This window comes from Eretmochelys imbricata, chromosome 10, assembly GCF_965152235.1.
Source record: "Eretmochelys imbricata isolate rEreImb1 chromosome 10, rEreImb1.hap1, whole genome shotgun sequence".
Lineage (NCBI taxonomy): Eukaryota > Metazoa > Chordata > Testudines > Cheloniidae > Eretmochelys > Eretmochelys imbricata.
The window spans coordinates 38,435,348-38,455,230 of record NC_135581.1 but is presented as its reverse complement, the minus strand read 5'-3'; the positions used below and the strand labels follow the sequence as shown (position 1 = coordinate 38,455,230).

General features: G+C 42.0%; 1 protein-coding gene across 3 annotated transcripts in view; it reads right to left on the bottom strand.

Moving 5' to 3' along the window:
- Positions 1 to 5,360: 5,360 nt before the first annotated feature.
- Positions 5,361 to 19,883, bottom strand: part of CRAMP1 (cramped chromatin regulator 1) — a 121,033-nt gene continuing 106,510 nt past the window's right edge. For all 3 annotated transcript variants that reach the window (XM_077828027.1, XM_077828025.1, XM_077828026.1), the window contains exons 18-21: positions 18,205 to 18,433; positions 15,418 to 15,582; positions 12,342 to 12,487; positions 5,361 to 10,736 (exon numbers count right to left, since the gene is read on the bottom strand). In XM_077828027.1, coding sequence (XP_077684153.1) covers positions 10,572 to 10,736; positions 12,342 to 12,487; positions 15,418 to 15,582; positions 18,205 to 18,433 — 705 coding nt within the window. In that variant the 3' untranslated portion in view covers positions 5,361 to 10,571. The remainder of the gene's footprint in view (positions 10,737 to 12,341; positions 12,488 to 15,417; positions 15,583 to 18,204; positions 18,434 to 19,883) is intronic.

Sequence of the window (19,883 nt, the reverse complement as noted above, 5' to 3'; positions counted from 1 at the left end):
TTTTTCTATTCTATCTCCTAGGCCTCCAGTACTCACTGTAAAGCTTAACCTTATTTTACATTTCACCATTATTAGTAAAGATTTGGCAGGCTAAATTATACCCTTAGTGAACCTATGCCGCTCCATTGTCTTTGAACAGGTATGGAAGAATATTCATGACTTACTCCCCTCTTACCCTGTGTCTTCTCTTTGGTACTGACCATAATAAGTAAAAACATGTCAATAGGAGCTGCAGGGGCAGCACTTGGGGTGGGGGCGGCTTGCAGAGCGGAGCCCCCGGCTGCCCCTATGTGTAGGAGCCAGAGTAGGGCCATGCCACTGCTTCCAGGAGCCACATGGAGTGGCCCCTAACCCTGCTCCCCAGCTGGAGTGCTAGAGCAGGGCAAGCTCCAGACCTGCTCCCCAGTGCGAGTTTGAGAGACAGATTAAAACAGCTGGTGGTCCAGATGCGGTCCATAGTTTGCCCACCCCAGCTAGTTCATATACATGCTGAGTGCAAAGTGGATTGCCTTTCCTCTGATTCCCAAATAGTACAAAAAGCCAGAGGTCTTATGACTAAATTCAGACGTGATGCCTTTTGTGATGTATATTAGATCCCCTTGCGCATGCCCTAGCTATGTATAAGAGACCAAGCAAATTTGTGCTTAAAAAGATGTGGGTAGCACAGTGGCTAACTTTCACCAACTGTTCCTTACATAGGAGAGGCCTTCCTGCAAAACATAGGATCTTCCTTCTGTGACAGGTTCGGTCACAAAGACCCCCTTGAGGCGGTCACCGGAGGAGCTGGAATTACCTCTGAGCCAGTTTTCTACAGCCAGCTTGGGACTCCAGAACCCTGCCTTGTTGAGCCAGACACGCTAGTCTGCTGCAACACAGACCCAGGTCCGGTCCACGCCCCCAAAGCTGCAGACTTTAACCAAAAACTGCTCAGCAAGTCACCTATCTCCAGCACCCAGACACCCCATGGGATCCAAACCCCAAATAAATCCATTTTACTCTGCATAAAGCTTATACAGGGTAAACTCAAATTGTCCACTTTCTATAACATTGATACAGAGATATGCACAGCTGTTTAATACCTGGGGGAGCAATCACTTACCCTGGGTTAATGAACAAACAAAAGTGATTTTATTAATTATAAAGAGTAGGATTTAAGTGGTTTCAAGTAATAACAGGCAGAACAAAGTAACCAACCAAACAAAATAAAACAAAACATGCAAATCTAAGCCTAATACATTTAAGAAACTGAATACAGGTAAATCTCACCCTCAGAGATGTTCCAATAAGCTTCTTTCACAGACTAGACTCCTTCTTAGTCTGGGCCCAATCCTTTCTCTCGGTACAGTTCTTGTTAGTTTCAGCTCAGGTGGTAACTAGGGGATTTCTCATGACTGGCAGCCCCATTTGTTCTGTTACACCCCCTTTTAGATCTTTAGCACAAGGCGGGAATCCTTTGTCTCTATCTGGATTCCCACCCTTCCTTCTAAATGGAAAAGCACCATGTTTAAGATGGATTCCAGTATCATGTGACATGTTCACAAATGGTGCAAAAGTATGTGCCACCGCTGCAACAGTCAGTTCAGCTTCCAAATCACCAGTTCCATGTGTACCTTAGCTAAAGGTGCAAGGACTTTGTAACCTCCCACCAATTATAATTCTGCCATTTTTCCGGATCAGGTCTCTCCTGACCACAGAAACCTCTGCACCAGTGTCCCTTTAGCCTTGGAGCACTTTGCCATTAAGTTTAACAGCATGCATATGCTCACTGCTTGGTTGTGTAGAAGCAACCTTTACAAATCCTGTGTGGAAAGAGGCAGTAGCCTGGGATACCCCTGTGCTCTGAGAAACAGCAGCTTCATAAGTTACCTGTTCCCACTCAGCCAAGGACATTTATTCCTCAGGTGTTCAGTGGACGTACAATGATAGCACCTTTTGGGCTCCTCTGCTTGTACAGGAGACTTGGGACGAATAATAGGGAAATAGGGAGATGAATGCCCAGCCTCAGGCATTCACCTTGTATTGAGGGGTAAAACGGTGATTCTGCTTTCCACGAACCCTCTGCCAGTGGTTTATATTTAATTGCAGCTTGTGACTGCTCATAAGAGTCTGCAAATCCAGCCAATTCCCCCATTGCACACACCTTTTTATCCCACAAATACTGTTCCTGAGTAATTAAATCTCACATTTTTTCAAACCTTGTAATGCCTTTTCCCCTCACCCACTTGTCTAATAAATCTCTCAATTCATTTACATAGGCCACATTACTTAATCCAGATCCCCTCTTAAAAGTCCTGAATTTAACCCTGTAGATTTCAGGTGTAATCTGAAATAGTTTCAAAACCAGTTTCTTAAATTTACCATTGTTTGAAGCATCATAAATAGGCATCTTATTATGTCCAGAGCTCTCCCAGTCAGTTTTGCCACCAAAGTGGTCATCTTTTGATCTTCAGGAATCGCATGGAAAGTGCAGTCTCTCAAAGGTGATGAAATATTTGGCAATATCACTAGATTCATCATACTGCAGGCATAATCATTCCCATTTGTGGATTTTTGGGGAAGTGAAACCAGCTGCTGAAGGGTTTTGTCTCTTCCACTCCATTACAGCCAGTTCATGCTCCTGGGTCTCAATTTGGGCCTGTATTTCTCCGTCTTAATTCCAGGGCTATCTGCCTCTCTCTTTCCTTCTCCTCCTGAGCATCTTGCTGTGCTAGGGTCTGGGCTTCAAGCTCTTTGTCTTTTTACTCCATGGCTCTTTTGTAAGCAGCTTCCTCCCTGGCTGCCTCTGCTTCTTTGAGCCTCATCTGAAACTCATGCTCTTTTGCCTTCTCTTTTTCTTCCAGTCTGGCCAGCTCTAGTTTTGTAGCTGCCTCACTGGTAGTCATTTTCCTGCTTTCTTGTGCTTATTTCCCTCACCCGCAATAAACAAACAGAAAGTAACAAACCAGTAACCACTTTGTCTGTTCTCCAGCCACCACACTCAACTCACTTAAAATCACTACCAGTGTCTCAAGGCAATCAGCTGTGCACAGATCCTATTCGACTATGCCACTGTGACGTGTTCGGTCACAGAGACCCCCTAGAGGCTGTCACCTGAAATGCTGGAATTACCTCTGAACCCATTTTCCATTGTCAGCTTGGGACTCCAGATCCCTGCCTTGTTGCACTAAACATGCTAGCCTGCTGCAACACAGACCCAAGTCTGGTTCACGCCCCCAAAGCTGCAGACTTTAACCAAAAACTGCTCAGCAAATCACCTATCTCCAGCACCCAGCTCCCAATGGGATCCAAACCCCAAATAAATCCATTTTACTCTGTATACAGCTTATATAGGGTAAATTCATGAATTGTCCGCCCTCTATAACACTGATATAGAGATATGCACAACTGTTTGCTCCCCCAGGTATTATGAATAAACAAAAAAGTGATTTTATTAATTATAAAAAGTAGGATTTAAGTGGTTTCAAGTAATAACAGACCGAACAAAGTAAGTAACCAAGCAAAATAAAACAAACACACGCAAGTCTAAGCCTAATACATTTAAGAAACTGAATACTGGTAAATCTCACCCTCAGAGATGTTCCAATAAGCTTCTTACACAGACTAGACTCCTTCTTAGTCTGGGCCCAATCCTTTCCCCTGGTACAGTTCTTGTTAGTTCCAGCTCAGATGGTAACAAGGGAATTTCTCATGACTGGCAGCCCCATTTGTTCTGTTCCACCCCCTTTTCGATCTTTGGCACGAGGCGGGAATCCTTTCTCTCTCTCGGTTCCCACCCTTCCTTCTAAATGGAAAAGCCCCAGGTTTAAGATGGATTCCAGTATCATGTGACATGTTCACATGTCTGTGAGACTTTATTACTCACTGGCTGGCACCCACATATACAGGAAGGCTTACAAGTAAACAGAGCCATTTACAACCAATTGTTCTAGTTAATGGGAGCCACCAAGATTCCAAGCCACCATTAATGGACCACACTTTGCATAGTTACAATAGGACTTCACAGTAATACTTCATATTTCTAGCTTCAGATACTAGAATGATACATTCATACAAATAGGATGAACACACTCAGTAGATTATAAGCTTTGTAATGATACCTTACAGGAGACCCTTTGCACAAAGCATATTCCAGTTACATGATATTTACACTCATAAGCATATTTTCATAAAACATATGGAGTGTGACATCACACCTTCCACTTTCACTTGTCAGTTAAAAAAAATGAACTGAAACAGCAGAGGGCAACTCTAAGATAGAGTTACTATAAAGAATAGGTTTGTAAGCATCCCCCTTCCCCACAAAAAATGTCAGGGTCACATCCACTGGAAGATCCTCCCTACCCACCCACCCTAAATGCACACACAAAAGGCATACCTAGAATTGCTTCAGCTGTAGTTTAAACTAGGTTATTATCTGGCCATTAAATTCTCAGGCTTAGAAGTGCAGCCCCATCACTGCTTTTGTAAAGAACATTTGACAGAGTAGGCAGGAGAGTAACTATATCACAAGGAACCTTGTTTCATATGAAAAACTACCTCAAAATGTAACTGTATCCATGCAGTAAGTTACAGGCAATTTTGTTGCTAAGATGCTGGAAGTAGTTTTGGTGGAAGCTTGTACCAGTGGGTTGCTTTAATGGAAGATCTTCCCTGTCCTCATCTACCTGAGCACTGCCTAGGCTTTTGTTATTTTTCCACATTGTTAATACAATTCAGGTATCAGTGCAGTTACTACACAGGCTTGGTGCTTTATGCAGCCCCACCATCAAGTTAGCTGTCCTCTTCTCTTCTTTCTCTGCAATACCTGATGGAGGCGCGTTTGCCTCTTTGGAAGACAAGGAAGCATTAAAAAAGGAAAAATATAAAAATTTTAGCTTTTATTTATATTCTCTTCCACCCTGCCCCAAAAAATAAAATCTGGAGCTTTTGGAATTTTTGTTCAGATGGTGTAAAACAAAATAATACCTCAATTACATGGCTCCACATTGTGAAACTGAGTAACTGCAGGTATGACATTAAGAACATAGGGTAGCAAGGATTAAGAGCAACAAGAAATGTCTTTATAGGGAGTCTGAACTTTTTGTAGAATGGAACATAGTTTAAGGCACTTTTACACTGAGACATGCAGGAAAATTAATCCAAATTAACCATAAATGTGAATTTAAAGCACATTAAACCACATTAAGACCCTATATGGGCACTCACTTGGCATTAAAATGCCTTTAATTCAGTTTAACTTTATTCCTGAAAATTAAGCTAAACCAAATTAAGGCTATTTTAATTCCAAATGAGTGCCCACACAGGTGTTAATGTGATTGAATGAATGTGCTTTAGATTTACAATTTTATTTAATCTGGATTAATTTACCTAAATTCCTCCATCTAGACAAACCCTTAGTGACTCAGACATTTGACCTACCCCCATTCCGACCTGAACATTCCACCTCCCCTCTCATTCATCCAGCTTTGCTTAACATCCTGAGGCAACTACAACAATTGCTTATATGTGGGAAAAGTAATATTATGAAGGTAACATTCAACTGTCTTTAGTGTGATGTAGAGCAGGTGGAAAAAGAGGCAGTATCATGTAACTAGACAGCTCCTTGAGGCCTCTAGTTGTCCACAGAACACAGTGAAGGACTTATGTTGCTAAGACAGATAGGAGTGGGGAGGAGAGTTGCAAGATACAGAAATATCTTAAGGTGGTTCTCTCACCCATATCTTCTAGAAATAAGAGGTGAAAAATATCGGCTCCACTGTAATCAATGGGAATTTTGTCACTCACTTCAATGGAGCCAGGACTTCACCCCAAGAATTAAAATTTTGAGGACAAATCTCAGTCGCATTTGTTTCCAATGGGAGCATCACCAGTCACTACCAAGTAAAAACTGGTTAAAACCCAAAACCTAATGAGAGACTGCAAGGCAGAAACTGCACATGTAACAAACAACTGACCATCAGTTAGACCAAGTATTAGTATGTATTTATGCACAATAAAAACTTTACAAGTTGAATTGGAAATTTAAACAGAGGAAGTTTAACAGCTTTTGTATATTATATTAAATAACCAAAAACATCTTTTTCCAAAACTGGTAAAGAATAAATAATATAATTTACAATATGGTACAAAAAATCAGTAAGGACAGGCATTCTGCTTTATACATACACTATATATGTATATTTATAATCTATAAAACAAATTCACATCTCAAACAAGCCAAAAACCTTAGATGATATGGCTTAACTATTATTAAAAGAAACAGCAATAAATTTTGCTGCCAAACCAAAAGCTCTAAAGCCAGTTATCACGTTTCAGTAACTAATGATAACTTATTGCCGTAGTGCTTGCCAAGGTTTCACTTATTTAACATGTATAAATCGCTGTGAACTCAGGAGATTTAAAGGTTTGAAAAGGTTAAAAAAGTGCAATACTTTCCTTACAAATGCATCTGACTTTTGAGCGTAAAAAAAAAAAAGCAACAGTAATTTACACTGCGGGATTGGTAGTCAATAGATGAGCTTTCTTTGTAGATTATGTTTGATCCAAGCTATTTAATTCAATTTAGAAATATAAATAAGAAGGGTGTGAAGGAAAAAGTTACACAATGCCATTTTAGAAAACAATTAAAATTCCTATACTTGGTAGATTTAGTGATGAAGGACAGAATGAATTGTTTGGCTGAACAGAATCTGATGCCCTGGTAGGTGGCCTATTACTAAGCGCACAGGTACAAAAAAGGGCAGATATATTCTTTAGGAGATAATATTGCTTTATAACCAAACTACAATGACAAGTTTCATGTTTTCAACATCCCACTTTAGGGGATACAAAGAAACCAGTTACATCATTCCATGTACGCTCACAGGCTTGCCAAACAACTGAGATCAAGAAAATAACTCTAAATTCTAAGTCAGAGCACAAGCTTTACAGGAACTTACATCAGAAGTGGAGGCCAGGTTGTCAATGTCCATTCCCCCCTCCCAGCCTCCTCACAGTGCCTCATGAAGATATGAAAATAACGGAGTAAGTGTTACTCCCCTGAAACAATCCTGCCTACAGCTGACTAGCAACATAGCTGAACATCTGTTCAGGAAAAGCTGAAATGGTTACCAAAGTTGTTCTGGTTACTTAGTCATGTTGGAGGAGCTGAAATAGCATAATTCAAATTTTATTTTTCTACTTTAAACAAGATGTTAGCTTTCCTCATGGCAGCCCTAAGTACAACCTCTTGAAGTCCAGAATACAATGGGGCATCTGCTAGAGATCCACCAATTCCTAGAGAAAGGTATCTCCCAAGGTGTGTGTACAAGCAACTTCACGAAGACAGTAAGTTCTCTATTGATATGAATTTATCATTATGATCTAAGTTTGTTTTAAAATTTTCCCTGATGCCAAAAAACTTTGTTTTGCTTGGGTTTTGCTATTACGATGCAATGTGCAGGGTATCATAACATTCCTGAATCAGAGAACAGATATAGCAGGTGGGAGTATTCTGTGTGCACTGAAAATATCAGGAAGAGAGGAGGGAAGGAAGGGGCCATGGACACCATGGGGAGAGGAGAGGATGTTCAAATGTGTGTTTATAAGAAGAATTTTCTAAAAGCAGATGCTAAGCACATTTTTACCATAAAATTTCTGGGTGCTGAAAGGTGGCTCTGCCTATTCTCCACATTTGCCTCCCCACCTAGTGCTCCTGATCTGCCTTGAGAAGTCCAGGATATTAAAATCTGCTGGCCTCATGGGCCATTACAAATATCGACTACATTGAGATTCATCCTGTAACAATTCTGTTCCTGTGGCAAGGCATATGGGCTGTAGACAGCTCCCTGCATTCTGGCGACAGACTCATAAGCAGATACTGCTGAAATGTCATGCCCTTCACTTCCAACAGGGCTGGCATAATCTAGACCCGCTTATGGGAAGAGTGCTCACAAGATCAATGTGACATCCGTCCTATTATCGATATCTATTTTGCGGGGTGGGGGAAGGTTGAAGTAACCAAATATACTTGCCAGCATAAGGCTAGCTTCTCAAAATTTAAGACATAAAAACCAACTGAAGTTTCAGATTTGTTGCACTTGACTAAAACTGGTCACATCTCCTCCTTTTACATGTGCTAAATGTCATTATGTTTTGGTAATCCAGACACATCTATACTAGGAAGCCTCTGTTAGTTAGCAGAGGTAATTCTGGAGAATTACAGATGGCATTACTAACATGGGTAGCCAAAACCTGGAGTTGCTGCTTTGAGAAAAACTGGACTAAAAGACATCTGAACTACAACAATCACTAGAAAGATTCAGACAGTGGGATTCTTGGGTTTAATGGAAATCCTGGTTTCTACCAAGTTTGAACCCTTCAGAAACAAATATACATGACTAGGTGTAGATTTGGCTGGCAACTTTAAACATGCTTGTGATCTAAGACTGCATGAGACCCTGCAAATCGTGATAGGATTTTAGACTGCATGTTCTGAGAGGAAAGACCCCAGGTGATCTATAGCCAAAGCAGGGAGTTAGCTTATTAGTATGAAACCTTCCCCCTTTAGTTTGCTGACCCACTGCTTGCTCGTGATGCAGGTCTGAGTCCCTGCTGGGAATACTCAATTGTATGAATGCTGTGTCTAACTGGGCAGGTGATTCCCACATCCAAGAAAAGAACGAAGCAACCAGACACAAGGCATCCTACAGCATGAATCAAAGGAGTGGCCTCCAAGTCTTAGGGAAGGAGGTAAATAAACCTGCTCTGGGTCACAGAGTATGAATATCAGAAAACTGGTTAAATTCTCTCTTAAAGCTAGAGAAGCACAAAGCAAAGAACATACCAACCAATATCAAAAATGTCTACCCGGGTGGGGGTAAAGTGACAGGGAACATCATATGCCCAATCAGTGCTTCGTGGGCAACATTTTAATAAGACTCCCAGTCAAATGCTTTGTAGGAGTAGGTAGAACTAAATCCAAAGCATAGCGCAAGTTGAGGAAATGAAGCCCTGGTAATGGCCTTAAGGATAGAGGGGTTTATGTTTTATTAATTAGCAAACAGCTATGTATATAAAAGTTTGAAGTTTATACAGGACTAGCTCCTGGGAGAGCTTCAGAGCTACCCAAAATAGTCAAGGGGAATCTTTTTACTAGAGGCTGCAGATAATGCTTTAAAAACAGGCACAGTAAAAGTATCCTTTTCAAGACTGATGGGAAAAGAAATAGGAGAAGGATGTATCCTGAGCTGTTAGAAACAAAAGGAAAACCATCTGTAAAGGAAATAACGTTACCAGAACTCCTTTGGACCTACTGATATCAGGACTTGGGTCTTTCAGGCATTAAAACACTATACCATAGAAATGCACAACAGCTTAGCTGGGAACTTCTGGACCCATCGTGCCAGGGAGGGACTACAATGAAAAATTATGCCCTGAGGTACCACAGATCATCTAGGTAGGGCAGGACAGGGTGGAGAGATCAGATTAAAAGGAGACTTGACACCTCGCCTCCTCATTTGAAAGACATAAGATTGCTGAAATCTAACTTAGTTTAAAAATATTATTTATATCTTTATATGAACATTGTTCTTTCCTATCTCCTCTCCCATAAGAATCCCCAGCGAGATGCTGGATCTGGCATATATGTGGAGAAAGATGGTGATATACAGGTTTCCTAACAAAACCAAAACCTATTAAGGCAAAGCTTTAAGAGTGATTCCAGGAAAACCCCTTTCTGCAATGTTTCCTCTCCTGGAAAGTAACCATCTTCCAGGGAAACAAACTCCCATTGGTGGGGGATGACCCACTGCACTGTCCAATGCGATGAAGAATCCTGTGTCAACCTTCTAAAAGGAGCAAGTAGATTCAGTCAGAAGGATGGTGGCTGTGATGTAGGGTAGGATTTAAAAAACAAGAAAAATCTGCAGGGATCCACTGAATAGGTAGGGGAGCCTACATCCTCCCCAAAACAAGTATGCAGGCATCTGCCCAACTGGAATGTTCAATATACAAGGCATAGCCAAAGAAACAGAATGTTTTATAAAATGGCAGCACAAGCATTGCAGAGTAACGGTGCCTTTCAGGAGAGTTCAAGAAACTTCAGTTTGACTGATTCGACAATCTTGCCAAGCAGTATGTTTCAAGATATGAGTAGAAAAAGCATTTCCCTCTCTCTCCACCCCTCAATTTCAATGTGGATCCCAAATCATGGTATGTTTATCACCATACAAAAAAAGATTCAAGTTGAAGAAGTTTCTAGTCATACTCTTGTCCAAGCTTCTTGCCTAGGCCATGCCAAAAGTACAAGTCCAGGACCACCTCAAACGCATTTATTCACCATCTTAGATCATTGATGCAGACATCACTCCCTGTAATAATGTTCCCCATTACAATTTTCCCAGCATATTGCACATTCTAGGACTTGCAGATACTTCTTCAAAACTCTAAAGACAACGTTGCTCTTCTAGAAAGGCGTGCACCGGTCGACGGCATTTGGACTTCAGTTGCATATCCTCAACTTGCCTCTCAGATCTAGTACAATAAATTCCACTAAGCTGAACAGTCTCCACCAGCCTCCTAGTCTCTTATGCTCACTGCGAGAGGTCACCAGTTGGAGGGCCGCCTCCTCCTCCATCAAAGAGGATTTCCCTACGGGTTGGCTCAGGTATTGACAGCTCCTGGGCAAGATCGTTGAAACGAGATATGTAATCTATGCTGTTCTCATTCATCATGCAAGCCAGCTGGGAATCCACCACCTAGAAGACGGATAGGAAAAAAGGTCAGCAGAGGCTTGTCTCATTCATTTGGGTTAGAGAGAGTAACATCTGCCTGTGACTGCTAAGGGACCAAATAATACAAGCTGAGATCAGGGCCACATAGGAAAATATAAGATTTTCACCTCCAATTCATCTGTTCCAATGCAGCCCAGCTCAACAGTTAACTGCTGGCTCTTCAGTGGCCTCTCTGAAATGAATTAGTAGCCTCAGTCCAATTTTAGCTGACAAGTGTCCACTTCACAAAAAATTTCAGATTGGTATGTCTGTGGCCACCTTAACCAAGAGCTTAAGAATGAATGGGACATGCCAACACACCCTCCAGATCAGCAGCGAGGTGCACTGGCAGAGTGATGTGGGGTAAGCTTGCGCAACTGCTCCCTGCACTGTACCTGTTCCATACATAAAGAAGACTTCCTTCTGAAGGACCCTTGATGACAGACCTTTCAGAACACTGTTTTTGTTAAGACTATTATTAAACTGTTGTGGCTGGCTCCCTCCACAAAAAACATGACAGCTTGCCTAAAGTAATGGCTCACATATCACCTTCTCTTAGATGACTACACTGGGTCAGTCAAATTCTATCCAAGTATAATGCTATGAGCTCTGAGTTAACATAAGCTTGATTCACTCCAGCAAAAACTGGCAGTCTTTGCTGACAGAAAGTTGGACTGGAGGCTGCAGTCGCATAAAGGCGCTCACTCCCTCACCTCCCTATCCAGAGTGGAGGCATAGTTATAACAGCCAGTGATGTATACTGCATCAGCATAGTCCTGCTGCAGCTCCATGGATCAGGGTACAGAGAACAGCTGGACTAGAACTCCCTGTATGCTGAGTTCAAAGCATATAATCTATAGCAGCGTTTCTCAAACTGGAGTCCCCACTGATCAACTCCTCCCCCTTCCTCCCAGTGCCTCCTGCACACCAGGGAATAGCTGTTCAGCAGCATGCAGGAGGTGCTGAGCGGGAGGGGGAGGAGCGGGGATGAGACATGCTCAGGGGAGGGGACAGAATCATGTCCTGGGGCCTCCAGCTGCGCTGATCAACTCCTCCCTCTCAGTGCCTCCCTCATGCCACGGAACAGCTGTTCCCTGGTGTGCAGGAGGTGCTAGGAGGGAGGGGGAGAAATGGGGCACACTCAGGGGAGAGAGCGGAAGGAGGCAGAGAAGAGGTGGGGCCTTGGGGGAAGGCGTGCAGTGGGCACGAGGCCTGGGACTGAGCCAGGGACTTGGGGGTCCCCGAAAAATTTTAAATCAAAATGGGGGTTCCTTGGGTTGCTAAAGTTTGAGAACTGCTGATCTATAAAATTGACCTGATCTCCACCAGCCAGTGAGGCAGAAGTCATAAGGTTGCTCACAAGAGTTTCACACAGCAACTCATGCAGAACATACCACCAGTTCATTCTGCATCTTCTGTGTAAATCTGTTTCTCTGCTCTGTTAAATGTAAAGCCTGGCATCTGCCATGAGTATCCAGAGGAAATATAATGAGTAACATGAACAATACTATTAAAAAGGGAAGCAAGGAGGCCCATTCAATGGTAATTATTTCAAGTGCAAATACAGCCTGATGTGATTTGACCACATACCTCTGCTACATCTGCCAGAGAGCGAGACACAAAAGAGTCCCGTGAGTTTCCATCCAGCAGGCTTGGTCCCAATAAGGAGGTGCCACTAGCAGTTCCAACAGGAGTTGGCAACATTTTCCGGCCCTTCTCGGGGGAGATGAAACTTGCTGCATAGAGAGGAAAAGCATAAGAACATAAGAATGACCCTACTGGGTCAGACCCAGGGTCCATCTAGCCCAGTATCCTGTCTTCCAACAGTGGCCAGTGTCAGGTGCCCCAGAGGGAATGAACAGAACAGGTAATTATCAAGTGATCCATTCACTGTTGCTCATTCCCAGCTTCTGGCAAACAGAGGCTAGGGACACCATTCCTGCCCATTCTGCCTAATAGCCATTGATGGACCTATCCTCCATGAATTTATCTAGTTCTTTTTTTACCTCTGTTATGGTCTTGGCCTTCACAATATCCTCTGGCAAGGAGTTCCACAGGTTGACTGTGTTGTGTGAAGAAATACTTCCTTTTATTTGTTTTAAACCTGCTGTCTATTAATTTCATTTGGTGACCCCTAGCTCATGAAAGCTTATGCTCAAATAAACTTATTAGTCTCTAAGGTGCCACAAGTACTCCTTTTCTTTTTGCGAATACAGACTAACATGGCTGCTACTCTGAAACCTAGCTCTTGTGTTATGAGAAGTAGTAAACAACACTTCCTTATCTACTTTCTCTACACCAGTCATGATTTTATCCACCTCAATCATGTCTCCCCTTAGCGGTCTCTTTTCCAAGCTAAAAAGTCCCAGTCTTATTAATCTCTCCTCATATGGAAGCTGTTCCATACCCCTAATCATTTTTGTTGCCCTTTTCTGAACCTTTTTCAATTCCAATAGATCTGTTTTTTGAGAAGGGACAACCACATCTGCACACAGTATTCAGGATGTGGGTGTACCATGGATTTATATAGAGGCAAAAGGATATTTTCTGTCCTATTATCTATCCCTTTCTTAATTATTCACAGCATTCTGTTCGCTTTTTTGACTGCTGCTGCACATTGAGTGGATGTTTTCAGAGAACCATCCACAATGACTCCAAGATCTCTTTCGTGAGGGGTAACAGCTAATTTAGACCCCATCATTTTATATGTATAGTTGGGATTATACTTTCCAATGTGCATTACTTTGCATTTATCAACATTAAACTTCATCTGCCATTTTGTTGCCCAGTCACCCAGTTTTGAGAGATCCTTTTGTAGCTCTTCGCAGTCTGCCTGAGTTTAACTATCTTTAGTAATTTTGTATCATCTGCAAATTTTGCCACCTCACTGTTTACCCCTTTTCCAGATCATTTATGAATGTTGAAAAGGACTAGTCCTAGAACAGACCGCTGAGGGATACCAATATTTACCTCTCTCCAGTCTGAAAACTGACCGTTTATACTTACCCTTTGTTTCCTATCCTTCAACCAGTTACCAATCCATGAGAGTACCTTCCCTCTTGTCCCGTGGCAGCTTACTTTGCGTAAAGAACCTTTGTAAGGGACCTTGTCAAAGGCTTTCTGAAAATTTAAGTACACTATATCCACTGGATCCCCTTGGTCCACACGCTTGTTGACCCCCTCAAAGAATTCTAGTAGATTGGCGAGTCATGATTTCCCTTTACTAAAACCATGTTGACTCTTCCTCATCTATATGTCTGACAATATTGTTCTTCATTATAGTTTCAACCAGTTGGCCCGGTACTGAAGTCAGGCTTACAGACCTGTAATTGCCAGGATCCACCTCTGGAGCCCTTTTTAAAAATTGGCATCACATTAGCTATCCTCCAGTCATTTGATACTGAAGCTGATTTAAATGATAGGTTACAGACTACAGTTAGTAGTTCGGCAAATTCACATTTGAGTTCCTTCAGAACTCTTGGGTGAATACCATCTGGTCCTGGTGACTTATTGCTGTTTAATTTATCAATTTGTTCCAAAACCTCCTCTAATGATACCTCAATCTGGGACAATTCCTCAGATCTATCACCTAAACAAAGAATGGCTCAGGTTTGGGACTCTCCCTCACATCCTCAGCCGTGAAGACCGATGTAAAGAATTCATTTAGTTTCTCCGCAATGGCCTTATCCCCCTTTAGTGCTCCTTTAGCACCTCGATCGTCCAGTGGCCCCACTGGTTGTTTAGCAGGCTTCCTGCTTCTGATGCACTTAAAAATTTTTTTGCTATTACTTTTTGAGTCTTCGGCTAACTGTTCCACAGATTCTTTTTTGGCCTTCCTAATTGTATTTTTACACTTCATTTGCCAGTGTTTATGCTCCTTTCTATTTTCCTCACTAGAATTTAACTTCCACTTTAACTTCCACTTTTTACCTCTCACTGCCTCTTTTACTTTGTTGTTTAGCAGCAAGTAGGTGTATTGAACTTGTACATTTGAAGAGGAGGAGGAGAGGTACATGGAAACCTAGCACAAAGCAGATCTAAAGCCATCTCTCTCCTCTACTGCCTCAGAATAAGAAGTTACTAGCATGAGCACTACCAGCAGGCTGCCAAATGGATCAAGTAATCACCTCAGCCCAAAGGAGGTAAACACACATTACACTGGAGACACTAGCCATACAGCTATTCATTTTTTGAGCTAAGTCAGAAAAAACAATTCTCTCACCTCCTTAGAATTATGCACCACGCATACAATGAAACCTACACGTTCCAAACAGAAGAGCTGGTTGCATCATTTTGCTGTTTTAGCAGAACACTCAAAATGTTTCAACCTAAAAGATGAGTCTGACTTGCAAAACCTAGCAGACCACAAAAAGGTCTCAGTTACTCGCTCCAAGGTATATGCTGTTGCCCCGTGCCAGTTGAGCAACTTCTATTTCAGGAGCAGACTTCCAAATCTGGGCTGAATGAAATTAAGTCCATCTAGGGGTAACAATTCCAGTTAGAGAGGAAGGTGGGAAGGAAGGGAAAAAGTCTTCCAACATCCTACTGAGTTTACTCTCTTCCAGGGACTCCCTCCAAGTCAAGGGACTGGGGCTGGGTGAAGAGAAGCTCTTTAGAAAAGATAGGACCATTCCTCCATCATAGTTCTCTGTGTACGGACACTCACAAAACAGGCTGCTGAGAGATGAGTCGGTAGAGTCATTGGGGTACCACTGTGGGTCATGGCTCGGAGAGGCAATCCAGTTCTGCTGAGGACTGCTGGAGGGGGATGGAAGACTTTTGGAGCTGTCACTGCCATTCAGTTTCGCAGGAGAGAGGGAAACACCTTCATCTGAAAGCCAATGCAAAGAATCACTGACTGAGTCAATTCTGTAAAGCCACCAGGACAACTTCAAGTACTTTGGGGTGTTCAACACATTTTCAGGCAACTGGAAGCAAGGCACTCCATAATACTCTTAGAATGAATGCCACTGTACAGAGAATCAACCAACACCAACTTATTCTGAACTACAATGGCATTACTCAGTGGAGTAAGGGAAACTGGATTTAGTCCTAAACCAACTCATCTTAAGGATATTGACTGGTTGATGAAAGAATTTAGCTATGGTGCAGTGCAATTTCCTGAGGGAGGAGTATGATAGTGGAAGGTGGGGATCTGAAAGGCCCAATTTAGTTCAGTCCTAACTGGACCAGGTGTGTCAAGATTTCTGTGGGAAAAGGAAATAAGATGGAAGCTACTGTCCACACTCATTTAAAGAAACTACAAGCAAACTGAAAATATAGAATCTTTAGAGGACAGCTGGTCAACTGGGTAAGTGGCACAGAATTACCATAGTGTGAAAGACCATTTGACGCTATATCCTACTAAAGATAATTGGGTGCTGAGTCTCTCTATAGGTTCTCTGCTAGTAGGTGAAGACGTTTAGGCCCTTATTGACTGCCAGGTAATGAGACCTAACTCGTTCCTGCATGCCCAATAGGGTAGGGTTCTGATGGGCTAGCCAGACATCTGGAAAAAGAACACCAAGTTGCTCAGAATTCAAATCCACAATTCTTTTAAAAAAAAATGCCCCAAGATGTAAATTTTTAAAAATTGATATCAAATTTTTTTTTGCATAAAGAATATTGTTTTTAGAAGCACACACCATTACATCCTAAAGCATGTTCACAAATGAGAAACAATACAATTATTCAATCTAATGCAACACTTTAAAGGTGAACTGAAAATCTGAACAAGTAGAGTTAAACCCAGATTTGTATGCCAAGTACTGGTGGTGCTTAGTCCTGAGGGAGGTTTTGACTGACTTGTTTTAAAACTGCGTCCCTCACCTCTCAGTACATGCTGCAGACTTCACAGTTAATTTACTAGATTTCAGTGCATTTTCAGTTACACTAAATGGCTCCTTACCAGAAGTATTATGGGTTGGGTTGTATCTGCAATATCCAAAATTTGAGTTTCAGGCTCTGACATTGACTTTTTGTCGGGTCTTGGGCAACTCAAATTAGTATGGCATTTTAAATGACAAAAAGTGATGTGATGGGGCTCTATGTTCATTATACATCAACATTTCGAGATCAAATTTGCTCAGCTGACCAGTAACAGGATGTTTTAAATGTCAGTCCTACAAAGTCACCCTGGGAAATGGCTCTTTCCTTCTTCTGTAACCTCACAGATACTAAAGATGCTGTAGGTCAAACTATGCAACCCCATTGACCTTTATTATCGATGAAGATGCAGGAGAAGTAAAGAACTCAGTTTGAGTCTCAGATCTCAAGGTGAATTTGCAGGCCCAAATTTAAAACATATTTTTCCTGGGAAACTGAGCAAATTTTACCTGGAAATACTGACACACAAACATAGAATTATAGAAGTCAATGATGAAAGGAACCTCGAGAGATAATCTAATCCAGTCCCCTGCCCTCAAGGCAGAGCTAGTAATAACTAGACCATTCCTGACAGGTGTTTGTCTAACAAAAAACACTGTTTCAATACTCTGTATTTTTACAGAATAATATTTTAGAGTAGAAGTTCACTTTAACCTCTGTCTCAGTTTTCCTCATCTGAGAGATGGGAATAAATGTTCCATTCGCTTGCATATTTGTTACTTTAAGAAATCTCTTACATATGAAAGTCATGGTATAGTCCACCAAGGCCATGTTTCTGCAGGGTTAAATGAAGGATTGGAAGACAATACTTAAGCCATGTCTAAACTAGCACTTATATTGGCAAAACTTTTGTCGCTCAGCGGTGTGAAAAAACACACTGCGGAGTGACATACATTTTGCTGGCATAAGCGCATTTGTGCACCGTGCTCTGTCGGCGGGAGACGCTCTCCTGCCAACATAACTACCGCTGCTCATTTAGCTGGTTTTATTATATGCTGATTGGAGAGCTCTCTTCTGTCGGCATAATGCAGCTACAACAGTGCTCTTACAGCAGCACAGCTGTATCAGTACAGCTGTGCCACTGTAAGCCTGTAAGCGTAGACATGACCTAAGTTCAAAAAATCATTTATGAAGACCCATGGTATCATTGGCCAAAAGGCTGCCTAATTCACTTAAATAATATGTGAGAAGCCATATTCCCTCCTCATGTGTGTCTACAGGGCTACCACTGAAATCAATAGGTAACCCAGAGGGAGATCAGAGAGAAGATTTTGGTCCTTACTATTTAGTAAGCTATGGAGGACACTGCTGCAGAGCTGTTCAGTAAGTTCAAAGAGCTACCAAAACTCTCTGCTAGGCCAGCAACAACTTAAATGTACATTAATTTAAAATGCAGTCAGACTCGTTAAGAAAAAGGGGAACTACACAATTTAACTTCTCAAAGGATATCACTAAGTCCATGATGATGCCTCGTAATAAGGGTTTTTCTGATATTTAGAACATGCTGCAGTTAATAGCATTTTTTTAACTTTAGTAATGAGAATGCCTGATCTTGACTTAGTCTTACTGTATTGACCAGAGCTGATAGCGATTTCAATGATAGAGTCGCTTATTTGAGTAGCAGGTTCTCCCTGAGAAAGCACATCTTCAGGTGGCCCAGGCAGAGAGATATCCAGCAGAGCAGAGACGTTGGGAGGACACAGATGCGTACTGGAGGCCTGTGATGGAGGAGTGGAGAGACCATTCTGGAGAGGGGTCTTGGACAGTTCTGACAGAGAAAGGACTGATGTGTCCTGCTGTAAGAGTCAGAGAATGAACGAGTCATTAGTTTGCATAGGACTTGGACACTTCTAAAAGTTACAACAGACAGATCATGCGTGCGGAGAGCCTGAGCGTTGGGTTGAAAGAGAAGAACAGATGGATGCAACAGAAGCAGGATAAAATCAAGCAGAAAAGACTCCTAGCATACTCTGTTCCACCAGTCCAACTACCTGATGAAATATTTGTATTTTTCATACAAGAATAAAAGATCTACAGGTTCCATGCTCTGGACACCTATCAAAAACTGAAAACCACACAAAAGGACAGCCCACAAGCATACTCAGCCCATACCCTCCACAATAGCCTGACAAAAGTTGGGTTTTGCATCACACTCAAATGCAACTGATTTAAACTAGAGCATTTCCGAAACCTTCTACAACTGAAACCAGTGAAAGAGTTAATGAGAGGAGTCCCATTATTCTACAAGACCCTTCTTAACAGCTGAATATTGAATCAGGCTTTGTCAGCTGAGAAACATGCAGCTGCTTGGAGATCACCCCTGATTTAACAAGATTATTTTTCTTGAGGACTTCTGCAGCCAGCAGGTTCCACTACAAAAGTGAGCCCTACACCTTCTTCCACTAAAATAACTGAAGCACCATTAAGTGCTCCCATATATATCCTTGAAGAGTGTCTCAACATCACATTTGAAGTTGCATTAGCCACCAGATTAGTCTGAGGTTATAAAATTAACATCCATCGAAAAATCCTTGCTTCTATAATTAGCCATAGATAGATTCATAGATACTAAGGTCAGACGGGACCATTATGATCTTCTAGTCTGACCTCCTGCACAACGCAGCCCACAGAATTTCACCCACTCACTCCTGCGAAAAACCTCTCACCTATGTCTGAGCTATTGAAGTCCTCAAATCATGGTTTAAAGACTTCAAGGAGCAGAGAATCCTCCAGCAAGTGACCAGTGTCCCATGCTACAGAGGAAGGCAGAAAACCTCCAGGGCCTCTTCCAATTTGCCCTGGAGGAAAATTCCTTCCCGACCCCAAATATGGCGATCAGCTAAACCCTGAGCATATGGGCAATATGGGCAATATTCACCAGCCAAACACTCAGGAAAGAATTTTCTGTAGTAACTCAGATCCCACCCCATCTAACATCCCATCACAGGCCATTAGGCCTATTTACCATGAATATTTAATTACCAAAACCATGTTATCCCATCATACCATCTCCTCCATAAACTTATCGAGTTTAATCTTAAAGCCAGATAGATCTTTTGCCATGAGCTAGACCCAAAGCAAAGTGTTTCTCTTGAGAAGATTTGGTTATGCAACTAGTACTGTCATCAAGATCACACTATTGGATAATGTTCCTCCTGCAGTGATACACAGTGACAGCACTGCCAGAATGCATACTTTACTCCTGGGGGAATGCTACATCACTGCACAATGCAGAATTTGCGCAGA